At 41.1% G+C, this 15,682-nt stretch overlaps 1 protein-coding gene across 1 annotated transcript in view; it reads right to left on the bottom strand.

Moving 5' to 3' along the window:
* Nucleotides 1-8,725: 8,725 nt before the first annotated feature.
* The window catches only part of ACSL5 (acyl-CoA synthetase long chain family member 5), an 81,883-nt gene continuing 74,926 nt past the window's right edge, over nucleotides 8,726-15,682 (bottom strand). The window contains exons 20-21 of the mRNA XM_040361625.1: nucleotides 11,726-11,797; nucleotides 8,726-9,149 (exon numbers count right to left, since the gene is read on the bottom strand). Coding sequence (XP_040217559.1) covers nucleotides 9,009-9,149; nucleotides 11,726-11,797 — 213 coding nt within the window. The 3' untranslated portion in view covers nucleotides 8,726-9,008. The remainder of the gene's footprint in view (nucleotides 9,150-11,725; nucleotides 11,798-15,682) is intronic.

A 15,682-nucleotide genomic window follows, 5' to 3' on the forward strand; every position in this document is an offset into this window, starting at 1 on the left:
TCTTCCACTGCCATCCCATGTACTGAGGCTTGGTCATCTGCAGTCCTGTCACATTTTTGCACTGAACTATTTTTTCTGTGCAGGGCCTGTCTTGAGACACAGGGGTTGATTTATTAAAACTGGAGAGTGAGAAATCTGGTGCAGCTGTACATGGTAGCCAATCAGCTTCTAACTTCTGCTTGTTCAATTAAGCTTTGACAAAAAAAAATAATAATCTGGAAGCTAATTGATTTCTATGCAGAGCTGCACCAGATTTTGCACTCTCTGGTTTGTTAATTAACCCCACAGTTCCCTTAGTATGTGTTGTGTGACAAGTGCCTCATACAGAGCGTCAAAAGGCTTCATATTCTAGATCCAAAAACTGTATATAGAGTCTTGAGCCGATTTCTGAGTAATCCAAGCTCCTTGGCATGCTCCAGTTCAGTTTGCCTCTGGTGAACCAGTATCCTTCTCTTTTCCTCCAGGAGTTAAGCAGCCTAGGTCCATTTAGCAGACCCACCCTCTGGACCCCTCAGCCTTAGGTTCTGGCTAACTGACACCACCTCTGTAGACTGTCTGGTGGTAATCTACACATCGAAGGTGTGTATTCTAAATGCTGTGTCTCTTCATTCGAGGTGCTGATAGAATCATGAGCACCCAACACTTCCTAGTGTGTTGAATACCTGCAGCTCTCTCCTGCATGCTGTGGCTTTACCCGCCGGTCACTATATTACTTAAAGGACACACTAGTAAGGTTGGGAGGGCACAGTGAACGATGCTGGCATCTGACCTTCACGGAGGTGGTGAATCCTGAAGAACTTACTGGCACTTGTAACTGTTGAAAATGAAGATTTACGGTCTCTGGGACAGAAAATACTGCAACAGGGAACGAAAATGTGACAGACAAGACGGAGCTGAGGAAGGCCTTCTAATAAAGGCATGCTGTCATTGTCCACCATACCTTTCCTAGGTTTGTCATTCATGTTTATTTCGACAGGATGAGGTACCTACCACTACATGAAACTCCAGTACCTTCTCCAAAGGGAAGGGAAGTTCCGGTACGGATTTTAAAAGTTTCTCTTGAAGATGTGTGCTTTAAAGTAGAACTAGAGGCAAAACTTTATTTTTTTTTTTCATTTTGGATGGTTATAACCCTTGTCAGATTTTTTTTTTTATTCCATTTTTTTTTTTTTTTTTTTGCCATTTGTGTCCCATTTTCGAGATTTCCCTTCACTTCCTGTTCCATAGCCAAACAGGAAGTGAGAGGAAATCCCTGCAGATCAAGGGACCAAGCCATCCGAACTAGTGTCCCCATTGGAAGATTTCCCCTCTATTACTTTTTTGCTTATAATGGTAAACAGGACAAATGAAGAGGGTGACTCTCCTTAACAGGGGCACAAACAGCAATAAAACCTGACATGTTCTAATCCCTCTCCACTCCATCTAAAGTACAAAAAAAGTTTTGCCTTTTAGTTATACTTTGAGTGGTTTTGTAGATCAGAAGCACTCACGTCTGCACAGCCCAATGGTCTCAGGTGATGCTGGAATTGGACCATGTATAACCTTGGTCTCCCTTATTATAAACCTCACTGTTCTCGCAACATTCTGGGTTCTCTCTGTTTTTCATCCTGATCACCTCAGTAGTTCTATGTCCATTGACTTGTTTTATACGCAGGGGCTAGAACGCCCTTTTTGTACCCATGCCTTATGCTCATTGAGTAAAAAATATGTAGCAGAGGGTGTGGTCCCTGTGGAGGTACAAATCAATTGTTTTAAATGATGGATAATATTTCACATAATATAAAAGGGTCTGTATAACCAATATTGATCAGTTTTAGGTGGGTACCTGCTGGTTGAATCACCTGCACCTTTTATCTGCGCACAGGTTTCAGTCTTGTGTATGAGCAGCAGTGTGTACAGCAAGGTTTTATAAAGCTTCGGCAAAGCTCTCAGCAAGTTTTAGGTAGCTTTGTTAAAGCTTTTAAAACTACTAATTTGAAGCTCCAGTTTGGGGATGTTAAAGGCTAAGTTCACCTTTTGAAACATGATGCATGTTTCACCCGTATTTAGGGTGGAACATTTAAAGCAGGCCATAGATGATACAAGTTTCTGTCCTTCTACCACTGCACTTTTTGTATTCTACTAGTGGGGGGGGTGGGGAGCATTTCCAGCTGGCAGCATACAATGGTCACTGCTAGCGGCAATAGCCAATGGCAATAATCGTATGTAAAGAAATCTGACATGTTGCTTGTACCGAAGTCAATAGATGTATCAACTTGGGTACAATCAGCCTGGTCATACATGGATCGCTCTTCTTATGTTGTGATCATGCAATAAATTACCTACTTGGATGCTACTTTTTGTCAATTCATAGTGTGCTGGCAAATATCTATTTTGTGACTTGAACCAGTATCCAGCTGGTTGTTTCTGCAGCACCCAAACTTTGAGAGCCTATCCAGGAAAGTGTGCGATTGGGATATGAAGTATTGCTCCACCCGCACAGCCTCGTCATGCATTTAATAGTTTCCTGTGAATGAATGAACTACAAGTAATGTCAGCCACCACGGCTGGCTTGAAATCTGAAAGAACTGCAAGAACGCTGATGAGTGCTCTTGTAGTTCATTCACAAGCCCTGCAGCTTTAAAACAGATGGCCAGTATGGAGGTGTGGGATGAAAGCTTCAAGGCTTGTCTACAGAAGCCTGATATTGCACCCCTGATCAACTGATAATGGGTGAAATACTTTCAAGGCACCTTTTTAGAGAAAAAAATAATAAATGCACATTTTTGTTCTGCAAAGATATTGGCAATTTTTTTTTTTTTTTTTTTTCTGGAAAGGTGAACTTATCTTTTAAACCTATATCTAAATTGGAGAGCTGGATGTCACATTATAGTTTGCTGCTAGCTGGCTTTAATCAAGTTTCAAGTAGCAATAAGGCTGGGTTCACACTGGTATGACACGACTGTTGTACAACGGTCATCCTACTTTGCCCTGCAACATCGGTCCTACTTCCATCAAACTTGAATGAACAAGATAAGATTTTGCTCTGACTTTGAGATAGTCTGACTTGTTCTTTGACCAATCAAAACAATCCCAGTGTGACATAAATTATTTTTACTGCTGCTGTAATCACCATGTGGGATGTCACAAGTCATATGGTTAGGACAAGGATCCTACTTTGATCCAACTTCAATGATATTCAATGGGCTGAAATAGGACCAAAGTCGGACCAAAGTAGTGCAGGAACCTTTTTTAGAGTCGGACCAACTTCTGTCGGACCAGTTAAGACGGCTCTTATAGAGAATCATTGATTTATACACGTCATGCGACGTGTGCTCCCAAAGTTGGAGTGTATGTCGTACCGGTGTGATCCTGGCCTAAATCCTGCTAGCATTTTGTTTAAAGTGGACTGTCCCTTTGAACTCTGTTTTTTTAACGTATAAAAATTGGAGTTGAAGTGTGCTTTAATCCTTTCGTGACCAGAAGTCACTGATGCCTGGTTGCCTGGGCCACATTTTTCATTTTGTATTTTATATGTATTTTTTGTAATCCTATTTTTGTATCTGACAATTGCAGTATTAAACAGATGAACACTGCCACCTTCAGGCAGCAGTGCCATCTGCAGGTCGAAGGCTCATTTTGTCATTGAAGCCTTAACCCTGCATGTAATCAGTACGTGATAGCTGACATAGTGACTACATGATTGTGAGCCACTTGTTGGTGGAAACCAGATGTCTGTGGCAGCCAGAGAGCCACAAGCTGTGAAAAGTGTTTTTTTGCCCAAAAAAATGACATGAAAATCCCCTGTGGCCCATTTCCCTTGCAGGGGGTAAGAAAAATCCTTCAAAAGTTATCTGAATCACAATATTACCATGATATACTGTAGTTTTGTTTTAGAACTGTGTATGCCGCTGGGTGTGTAAATGTTGTGCAGTCCTTTTTTTTTTCTTTTACAATACCATCGCCTAATGTGGTGGGGTATTTCATAGCTGGCCCAGTTTACCGTAAAGAGACTCTCCTATTTTGGACTTCTTTCCTATAAACACAACTGATGCCCCCTTTTCCTTTTCTTTGGTATTTGGAAAACACAGTTTATTGCATCATTTTTGCTTTATATTGTTGTTTTTTGGCATGCTTGATTTCTGATTGTGCAATCATATTTAGCCCAACCAACAATTCTGTAGTGCACAGGGCTTGCCTGATTGGGTACAAAGAAAATTTTTAGGCATATTATGGCACTATGTTAAATCTAAAGAAGCTCATACAATGAAATTCTAAGGATTATGACAGGTTTAAGAGGTTGGGGGATGATCAAACCAACAGGATCTGCTCATAAATGATCAGTTTTGGATGGACTGACCCTTTAGGTAAGATCGCAAGACATTCAACCAACAAACCTCCCATCAATCATTCTACAGAAAATAAACGCACACCTCCATTATTATAAATTTGTAGACATTCATATGATATTGTTTCCCTTTTTAAACCAAAAATCCCTGTAAAGAGTTGTACTATTGTGTCTTCTTATTGTACCAGCCTGTTGTTCTTTGCTTTGTAGCCCTACTCTCTCTTTTTTTTTTTTTTTTTTTTTTGTCAAGTTTCATCAGAAATATCTTTTTACAAATGTAAAGAATGTCTGTTGGTAATTAAAGACAGAAGTTTTAATAAGTTGGAATGTTTCTTCTTTTTTTGTTTTTAGAAAGATGGAGGAAGCATTTAATTGATTGAGACAAAATGCAAGAATCACTTATTTATTACGGTAGTTGCTCCCCCATCTAAAAACAACACTTTGCACATAAAATAAAAACGCGCATATGTCTTGGGAGGAGAAAAAAAAATATTCTCTCTTTCTACCTCCTAGGTGAGGATGATGTCCCAGTTATTCTGGCGAAATCCTGGGAGCGCTGATAATCCTTGCACAAAGTTGGAAAGTATTCCAAAATTGGGCATTCGCAGCATTCTCAGGAAGGTCGATGACAAAACCCTCACCTAGGGGCCACAGCCAGAACCCAAGCATAAGGAAAGTATTTTTAATGGTTATATAGATGTGTAATGTGACATTTTCCCCCATGATTTTGTGGGGGGGGGATCTGGGCAGTAGTTTATACAAATACAACTGGGCAGGACTGACACTATTTAGAGCTGTTGTCAGCTCAAAAGCTGCAAAACTGAACATTTCTGGGTGATTAATAGATTTTTATTTATTTTTTTGTATTTGCATACTTTAAAGGGATCCAACATGGGGACGTGTGCATATATTGCAGAGATATGTTTGCCCTGGAATGCAATTTTAACAGAGGAAAAGATCTATTACTGTTCATAGTAACTATTTTCAGTGGTGGTATGGGTTGTTGCTCTGCTGATTTTTGACTACATTTGCACTAAGTAGAAAAAGTTAAATCTGTTTTGAAGATGATGTGGCCAATTTATAAGGACTTTCTGCCTTTTTTGCTTCTACTCCAGTGTGTTGCGCTCCAGTTTACAGCAGGGCATTACGGTAACGGTGGCAGAAAAGTGTTGGCAGCCCGTTCAACATAAAAATGCCACTTTACATAAAGCAAAAGCACCTAAACCAGACATGCAACTTTTTTTAAAAAATAAAATGCAGCACAACTCACAGGTTATTGTTTGATTTACTAAAACTCAAGAGTGCAATATCTGGTGCAGCTCTGCATAGAAACCAATCGGCTTCTATTTTTTTTTATCAAAGCTTAAAGCGGTGGTTCACCCTCAGTAACAACATTATAGCATTAAATTCAGCATAGTAGCGTGAGCTACAGTATGCCTTTATTTATTTTTTTTGCCCCGTACTCACTGTGTAATCCTATAGTGAAGATTCCGACTCCCCGCGGGGAATGGGCGTTCCTATCCAGAGGGAAGATGATTGCCGGCCGGCTATGGCACGTCACGCTCCCCGAAGATAGCCGGAGTAGGTCTCGGCGCTATACGGCGCCTGCGCACAGACATCGGAGCTGACTGCGCAGGCGTCGTGAAGAGCAAACACCTATTTCGGCTATTTCCGTGAAGCGTGACACGCCATAGCCGGCCGTCAATCACGAGCCCTCTGAATAGGAACGCCCATTCCCGGGAAACTTTAGTACGCGATTACACAGTGAGTACGGCGCCCAAAAAATATATAAAGGCATACTGTAGCTCACGCTCCTATGCTGAATGAGATGCTAGAAAAAAAAAAAAAACATTTCTTTTAGGGAGAACCCCCGCTTTAATTGAACAAGCTGGAGTTAGAAGCTGATTGGCTGCCATGCCCAACTGCACCAGATTTTGCACTCTCCGGTTTTAGTAAATCAACCCCATAGTTAACATATGTGTACTAATGCACTGAAAAAACAAGTGCCTTTTTCAACACCGTGGTGCAGAATGACAGAATAACACCTGGATCACATCTATGGAGTTTGCAATCCTGCGTTGGCACGGCGGCCTATTAATTTTGAATGGGCTTCCCTACCTGCGTTTCCCCGCACCATTCTAAAAATGCAGAGTCCGGGAAGAGGCAATTCTGCCTCATCTGTGCTATCCGTACCCCCTGCCAGTGCCACCAATCAATGGCCACTATTGGTGCCAATCAGTGCCACCTAACTGCTGCTTATCAGTGTAACCTATCAGTGCCCATCACTGTCAGCTATCAATGCCACCTATCGATGCCCTTCAGTGCCCACCAGTGCTACCTTATCGGTGTCCATCAGTACAGCCTCATCAGCGTACATCAATGAAGGAGAAAAATTACCCGTTTGCAAAATGTAATAAAAAATCTGTCTTTTTAATTTTTTTTAACAAAAAATAAAAACCGCAAAGATGATCAAATACCACCAAGAGAAATCTCTATTTGGGGGGGGGGGGGGGGTTGATATAAATTGGGTACAGTGTTGTATGACCACGCAATTGTCATTCAAAGTGCATCAGCACTGAAAATTGGTCTGGGCAGGAGGGGGGTTTAAGTGCCCAGTAAGCGAGTGGTTAATCAGAGGACCTGCTGCCATTTTTCTGCACCCCAGTTCCTATGTTTTTGTGAATAGTTGAGTCACTTAGCATTGTTTCCACATTGGAGGTATGGCTTTTTGCCTGCAATTCTTCCATGAACACCACTTATGTCCAGACTTCTCCGGACAGTAGATGGTGTACCTGGGTCCCACTGGTTTCCTCCAGTTCTGTGCTGATTGCACTGCTGGACATTTTTCATGTGGAACAGAAGTAAGCATCCTTTACTGTGGCCTGCAGACACTCATTGTACTGCTTTCCAGCACTTCGCCAACAATACTGCCTCTTGCTAAAGGCAAATATTTCACATTTTGTCTCCTCAATCCAGAGCACCTGCTGCCATTTTTCTGTACCCCAGTTCTTATTTTTTTAGTGCATAGGATATGGAAACAAGGCTAAGCGACTCAAATGTGCACAACAACCTACCTGCCAAGTTCCTTCAAAAACTGTGTGCAAGTGTATCTAGAAGAATTGAGGCTGTTTTTTGAAGGCAAAGGGTGGTCAGCCAAAATTTGATTTGCCGTATTTTCCGGCGTATAAGACGACTTTCTAACCCCTGAAATTCTTCTTCAAAGTCGGGGGTCGTCTTATACGCCAGTAACCAAATGCTTACCTTATCCGGGACCGTGACATGCAGACCGCGGCCGTCCTTTTTTTGAAAAGCCGCGCCCCTCTTTCTGCTGTTCCGTGATAGGCCGAACACGCCACTTCCCAGGAGACACCGTGTTTAGTGTTCCGCCTATCACGGATGCCCTCTCGTCCGAGGAACAGCAGAAAGAGGGGCGTGGCTTTTGAAAAATGGATTGACGCGGTCTGCATGTCATGGATAAAGGTAAGCAGTGACACACTAAGGCATGTTGTGGCGCACAGTGAGGCATGTTGTGGCGCACAGTGAGGCATGTTGTGGCGCACAGTGAGGCATGTTGTGGCGCACAGTGAGGCATGTTGTGGCGCACAGTGAGGCATGTTGTGGCGCACAGTGAGGCATGTTGTGGCGCACAGTGAGGCATGTTGTGGCGCACAGTGAGGCATGTAGTGGTGCACAGTGATGCATGTAATGGCACGGTGAGGCGAGGCATGACTAGTAGGAAGGGGTGGTCTTATACAGTGAGTATATCCCAAAACCAACATTTTAGCTGGAAAATTAGAGGGGTCGTCTTATACGCCGGCAAATACGGTAGATTTATCTTCTGTTCATTTACTTTCTATTTTGTTAATTGATAAAAATAAACTATTCACACTATTTCTGAAAGCAGTCTTCATTTACAGCATTTTTTTATTTATTTTTTACACCTTAAGACGCTTGCATGGTACTTTGTATACATCGAGCCAATTGGCCAAAACTGATGCAGCACTCATGTGCTTACGGGGAGCATGCTGATAAGAGGAGAGCAGAGTGACATAGAGGTGAACGCATCTTTTCTGTCCAACCATAGGCTGAGGGATAGGATCCATTAGTGTGAGCTGCAGCAGGGAAAAAATAAGGTCTTCTCTCCTACCAGACATGGTTGTGCTGTGTGGCAGACCTATGTACATCTCAGTACTGGATGGACAAAAAAATATAAATACTGGACAGGTTCTACAGCTCCCTTATGTATTTCAGCTGTGTAGATACAGTTATACATTTCATCAGTGCTGTGTGAGGTGATACGGTATGAAAATATCTTACAATTAAAACTGTCCCAGCTGGATTGTATGGATAGGTTGTAGTGTGTGTCCAGCTGAAAGGATGCAGGGAGGTGTGTGAACATCCTAGGACAGAGAGAAAACCTTTAATTCTTAAAAAAATAACAATGAAATGATTCCACATACTTAGCAGAATTACTGTACAGCGTATACATAGATACACATTTGTAAAGTCACTGGAAGGCTTTCATAGAATCCCGATGTTTGTTTGATGTCCCAATACTTGCTGGAAGCTGAAATAAAAACAATCCTGGCTATTACAAGACAAATCTGCCTTCCGGGGCACCTCCAGCATGGCAGTGGTTGTGCCAAGTACCAGTGCATGTATTGTGCCAGATCAGTTCACATTATTCCTGGATCTTGGAGTACATCTCATCGATCTGGCTTCTGAAATGCTTTGCCACCTCCGCTCTCTTGGCCTTCAATGTCGGGGTCAGCAAACCGTTCTCAACGCTCATCATCTCTTGGTGCACATAAATGTCCTTCACCTGAAAGAGCATAACACAGGTCACAGCTCTGCACAAACATGTTTATTTTAGTGAAAGTCCCAGTTCTGCTGAGAAAATAAGAAAACCAATCCCTTCTAGGTTATCTCTACATGTGGCATAGATTGCATCAATCTTTATTGCAGATCCTTCCCTGCTTCTGTTCTGTCATACTAGTTCCACTGGCCAAAATCACTCAACCCAACACTGAGGCAGGTCTTGGTAGTACCATTGACACTAATGCCACGTACACACGACCGTTTTTCGGGATGTAAAAAATTAAATTTTTAATGGTCTATAAAAAAAAAAAACGTTTTTTTCAACCCGATTGTTAAACCGGCCTTGCCTACACACGATCGTGAAAAAAAAATGCTCTAGCAAAGCGGGGTGACGTACAACACGTACGACGGCACTATAAAGGGGAAGTTCCATTCGGATGGCGCCACCCTTGGGGCTGCCTTTGCTGATTTCGTGTTAGTAAAAGACAATTTGCGCTTTTCAGTCGTTACATCGTGATGAATGTGCTATCTCCATTACGAACGCTAGTTTTTCCAGAACGAGCGCTCCCGTCTCATAACTTGCTTCTGAGCATGCACGTTTTTTTCACGTCGTTAAAGCCCACACACGACCATTTTTTACAACGTTAAAAACTACGTGAAAAATTAGAGCATGTTCTAAATTTTTAATTGGCATTTTTTACATCGTGAAAAATGCTCTGGAGCCCACACACAATCGTTTTTAATGACAAATAAAAAACGTCATTTTTTACAACCCGGAAAACGGTCGTGTGTACGCGGCATGAGATCTGAGAACTGTCAAATGACCAGGGTAATTACATCACATCTCCCTTGAGGTTGCCAACGCTGCTGATTTCAGTATTGGTTGCAGGGGAGGAAAGAAACCACAAGGGAGTGCAAATGTAGGGTTAGCATAATGCCTTGTACACACGACTGCTAAGGAGCGTACACACGGTCGGTTTTCCCGGCCAAAGGAAAACACTGCAGTTTTCTGGATGGGAAAACTGGTCGTGTGTACAAGGCATAAAGGAGTGCCCATTCCAGAGATGTTCAGGCGCATCTGAGAAGCAATTTCTTGTTTTATTTTCCATGTGATTGAAGCGAATCCACTTTTTTTTATGTGTAAACATTCTCATTCTTTTAGTAAATCTGCCTTGCTACCCGACATGGGGAATTATGGGAACTCTTCCCTGCAACTTTAATGCTACATATTTTCAAGAAACACCAATTTATTAAAAAAAAATTAGTTTCTCAATTTCATAAAAACAGCAAACTTTAATAGGAAGGTCATTACAGTAAACTGCTAAATGGGTTCTGTATCGGTCCATTCCTTCTTTCTTCCTTTCCCCTTCTTTCTTCCCTCCCTTCCTCTCGTTTTTTCCCTTTCTGCCTCACTTCCTTCCTCTCCTTTCTTCCCTTCCTCTCCTTTTTTCCCTTTTTGCCTCACTTCCTCCCCCCGCCCCTTCTTACTTTCCTTCCCCCACTTTCTCTTCTTCCTTCAATCCCCTCCTTCCTTGCTTTCATTGTAGCAGTTTCTTCCTTATTAGCAATACATTCTACCTATCTATTCCTTCCTTCCTTATTTCTTTCCTTCCCATTCTTAATTTCCTTCCCCCTAATTCCTTCCTTTGTTTTCTGCCTCCCTTCCATTTATTCCTAACTCCCTTTTTCCCTTCCCTTCTTTCCATCATTGCCCTTTCTCCCTCCTTTCTTTGCTTCCTTTTCCCTCTTTCCCCTACTTTCTCGTCTTTCTTCTATCCCCTCCCTCTTTTCTTTAGCCACAGGGGTTTCTTCATTGTAGCAGTTCATTCTACCTATCTCTTCCTTCCTTTTATTTATTTTTTCCCTTCTAATCTTTCTTTCCAACCCCCTTAATTTCTTCCTTTTCCGGGCCCCTTCCCCCTCCTTCCTTAATTCTTTTCCTTTATCCTCTTCCTTCCTGTTCTTCTACATTTTCTTCCTTCCTTCCTTCCTTCTCCCCCTTCCTTCCTTTTCTACCCCACCCACTTCCCTTTCTGCCCCTCCTTCCTTACCCCTACTTTCCCTTCTTCCCCTTCTTTTTTTTTCATAAGCAGTTAATTCTACCTATCCCTTTCTTCCTTTTTCCTTTCCTTCCCCTCTTTCTTTCCTTCCTTCCTTCCTTCCCTCCCCCACTTTCCCGTCTACTTTCCTTCTATCGCTTTCCTCCAAGACTGACTAAAGCTGGCCATACACTAGTCGAATTGGGTTAAAAAAATAATTATATTCAAGAATGTTTTTCAAAGTCCTAATCATTAGTGGGATTAAATCAACATTTGTTTTTGACCACATAGAGGTGAAAACTCAAAGGATCAAGATTACATTTTTTTCTTAAACTAAGTTCTAACTGTAAATGTGGATTTCGGCCAGGAAAGCCCATTCACTCCAAAATCAAGCTAAAAGCAAACATTTTACTTTCACAGTATATTCAATTGACATTCATCAAACCATTGGATGTACTTCTGAGAATTTTCATACAGACGTTCATTTGAAAATCTATTAGTGTATGACCAGCTGAACTGGAAACCCAAATGTATTTCATACCTGCTCAAAAGACTTCAGTCCGGCCTGTTTTCCTGTCTTCACCAAGTCCTCCAGTATAGCTTTCTTCACCGTCTAATAAGGGAAAATATCCTTATTATTAGTAAAAAAATACATTAAAAAGTGTTTTTTTAGGGTTTGCTCCCACACTTTGGGTCAGAGCTTACACAATGCTAAGGATTCGCTCCCCGGACCCATGCAACAGCAATATAGTTTGATTGATTGCTGCATTTCAGTAGGTAGAATTGAAAATGACATGCTTCACCATACCTGGAAGTACCAGGTTTTACTTGGGGACTCCGGTGTGGGAATGTGGTGCAAAGGCGTTCCAATAACTGGAATTCAGCAATTAAGCATTAAACTAATAAACCAATGTTTGACGCCTACTCCAAAATAAACTAGAAGTAGATATAAACAAATATTGTTAAATTAAATAAAATGAAAACCGTAGCTGCCCCTTTTGAAGGATAAATCCACTTGTAGTATGTACATAGTACAGGTATGGCGCTTGGTTCTACAAAGAAATACGTGACATGTGACAAAATTGCAACAAGTAATTACATTTAATAGTCCACTCCAGTGTGATGTACTCCCAACACCAAAAACAATCTGCAACCCAATTTTTTCAAAAATCATTCACCGCTTGTGCTCAGAATATGTGCACTCACCAGAGATGTTTGACCCCTTTTTACAGGTAGGTAAAAAAATGCTTTTGTGCTCTCAAGAGCCAAGATTCCTCTTGGGGTGGTCTGCGGGATGTCTCCAATAATGATATCATTCATGAGTAAGATAACCAAATGTCAGATAGATATAAAGTATCATAGTGCAGTAACTTTATATTGGTTGGCAGTTTTAAATATGTATATTGCACTCACATTTATGGGTGCCTGGATGCCGACACCAGCGAATTCTGAAGACACAAATTCTAGCGAAAACACACCTCGGAGCGTGGGACCGTCACTTCTGGGTCCTGTGTAATGTCACATCCGGGCTGAGGAAAGAGGCTTGGAACGCATACTGGCTTCATACTGGTGGCGGCTGTGATGACATCGACATCTCATACCATACATGCTGGTGCCGGCATCCAGGCACCCATAAATGTAAGTGTAATATACAGTACATATTTTAAAACTGCAAACCAATATTAATAAAGTTACTGCACTGAGATACTTTATATCCATTGTAGACATCCTGTAGACCACCCCAGGAGGAATCTTTGCACTTGAGAGCACAAAAACCTTTTTTGACCTATCTGTAAAAATGGGTCAAACATCTCTGGTGAGTGCAAATCCAATCGGTGAATGATTTTTAAAAAATTGTGTTGGAAGAGTTTTTTGGTGTTGGGAATACATCACACTAGACTATTTAATTGAATTAATTGTTACAATTTTGTCACATGTCACCTATTACTTTATAGAATCAAGCACCATACCTTTTATTATGTATAAACCTTTTATATTGCCTTGAGGGACAAAATACAGGTTATGTTTAATGTGCCCTCAAGGTTTAAAATTCAGGAATTCTACGTAATTAGTCATCAAAAAAGGACTTACTTTTGAAACAATTTTATTTGTTCCACATCTCTAACTTTTTTTTTGTTAAATCTACTTTTAAAAGATTTTTTTTATAAAAAAAAAAGGGCTCTGAAGGAATTCCAGATCCATTTAGTTCGATCAATTTGTAAAAAAAAATGGATCCAAATTGAGGGGAAAACCCAAAATAGGTTACATGTCCCCACGTTTGGTTCCCTTTGTCCTCCTATTGTCCTCGCATATGATTAATTTTGTCTCCCTATTGTACCCATATTTGATTCTCTTTTCCCTGTATTGTCCACGTATATGATTCCCTTTTTTCCCCCTATTGTACTCTTATTGGATTTCCTTTATCCCCCTTTTGTCCCTGTATTTAATTCTACTTGTCCCCCTATGTGATTCCCATTTTTCCTTATTGTCCCACTATTTGATTCCCTTTTTTCCCTAGTGTCTCTATATTTAATTCCCTTTGTCTCCCTATTGCCTTGCATATGATTCCCTTTGTCATCCTGTTTGATTCCCCTTTTGCCCCATGTTTGATTATTTTAACCCTTCTATTGTACTAGTATTTGATTCCTTTTCCTCAGTATTGTACCCATATTTGGTTCCCCTTGTCCCTATGTTTGATTACCTTTCTCCTTCTATTGTACCTCTATTTGAGTCCCATGTATCCCACTATACCCATATCTGACCAATTTGTATCCCATTGTAAACATGTTTAATTCCTTTGTCCTGAGATGATGAAGAAGGCGAGGCTGTGCCTTCGAAACACGTTCTGATTGGCCAGACAGTGTGTGGGCAGCTCCCCAGTTTGACAGCCCTGGACCACTCCCACCCGGAGACACACAGCCAACATCTCCATGAGCTTTACCGAGGCTCCAACTGAAGGTAAAACACGCGGCACTCGTGGATCCCTCAATAGAGGCTTTCTGGGGGTCCTCCTGTGCAGGGCCGGATTAACAATGGGGCTGATGGAGCTGCAGCTCCAGGCCCCTTTCTCAAGATAGGCCCATTTGCCCAAAAAAAAAAAAAAAAAAAATTTTTTTTTTTTTTTAAGATTTTTTTTTTTTTCTAAGATCGAATTTGGGGGGTTGTAGCTCGATGACCAGAGGTCACAGAAACCCCACATTTGGGGGTAGGCATGGGAAGATCTACCCCACAACTGGTTAAAATATGGGACGGCTATCATTTATGGTTCCGGAGATACGGGCCTGCTTGCACAGCCTGTCAGAAGCTACATTCAGAGCGGTCAATATAAATACAAGCTGACACACTACAGCAGACTGATAGGATCACAGTGCTTATAATAATTATTTGTATATTACTCATGGTAATTAACCCCTTGCCACCCAGGCCAATTCTGACACTTCTCTACTACATGTAAAAATCATCATTTGTTTTTTGCTAGAAAATGACTCTATGGTGGTCTTTGCACTTTTTATGTTGCAGGGTACAGAGCTGCACGATTCTGGCTAAAATGAGAATTGCAATTTTTTTGCTTAGAAGATAGATGACGATTCTCTCACGATTGTTGCGGCGTAACATCATCTTTCACATAAAAAAAAAAAAAAAATGGGCTAACTTCACGGTTTTGTTTTTATGGTTTTTATTATTCATTGAAGTGGGAAAATGCAGTGTGACATAACATATTGCAGCAATAGCCATTGTATTCCCTAGAGTCTCTGCTAAAATATATATAATGTTTGGCAGTTCCAAGTAATTTTCTAGCAAATAATATTGCTTTCTAACTTAAGAAACAAGTGTTGGACTTTAAGTGGTTAAATTTAGTTACAATGTTAGTTAGTTACAATGTTTCATTTTGTTTACAAACTTCGCAGACTGCCCAGATTTGTTCTTTACACACAGAAGTGTATCCCTTTGATCTAAGAAGGAAGTGTCAGTTACAATGTTTCCTGTTAAAAACTTGGCAGACTGCCCAGATATTTTCTTTTGACAGCTGAAAGTCTCTCCACTTGTTATATGAAAGAATCAGCAAACTCTGCATTGAAGATCGTCAGGGGGGTTGAATCGAGATCACAATTTTTTTAACGATTAATTGTGCAGCTCTAGCACGGTATTTGCGCAGCAATTTTTCAAACATGTTTTTTTTGGAAAAAAATGTTTCATTCATTAAAAAAACAGTTAGTTAGTTAAGTTAGCACAATTTTTTTTGGTATCCTAAGCGATGCTTTACATTTTTTTGGGTTACATGTTTAGAGTTACAGAGGAGGTCTAGTACTAGAATTATTGTTCTCGCTCTAACGATCGTGGCGCATGTAACCTGTGTGTATCTGGCTCTGATACTACCAGTGCCTACCCAGCCACTGACTAGTATCTCTCCCCAGCCTGTCCCCACACACCCTCTCACCTGCTGACCTGTGGATGGGGGAATCACTCCTGCAGTGTTATTGTGTTCTGCCAGTGCGTA

The sequence above is a fragment of the Rana temporaria genome, chromosome 8 (genome assembly GCF_905171775.1).
Source record: "Rana temporaria chromosome 8, aRanTem1.1, whole genome shotgun sequence".
NCBI classification, from domain to species: Eukaryota; Metazoa; Chordata; class Amphibia; order Anura; family Ranidae; genus Rana; species Rana temporaria.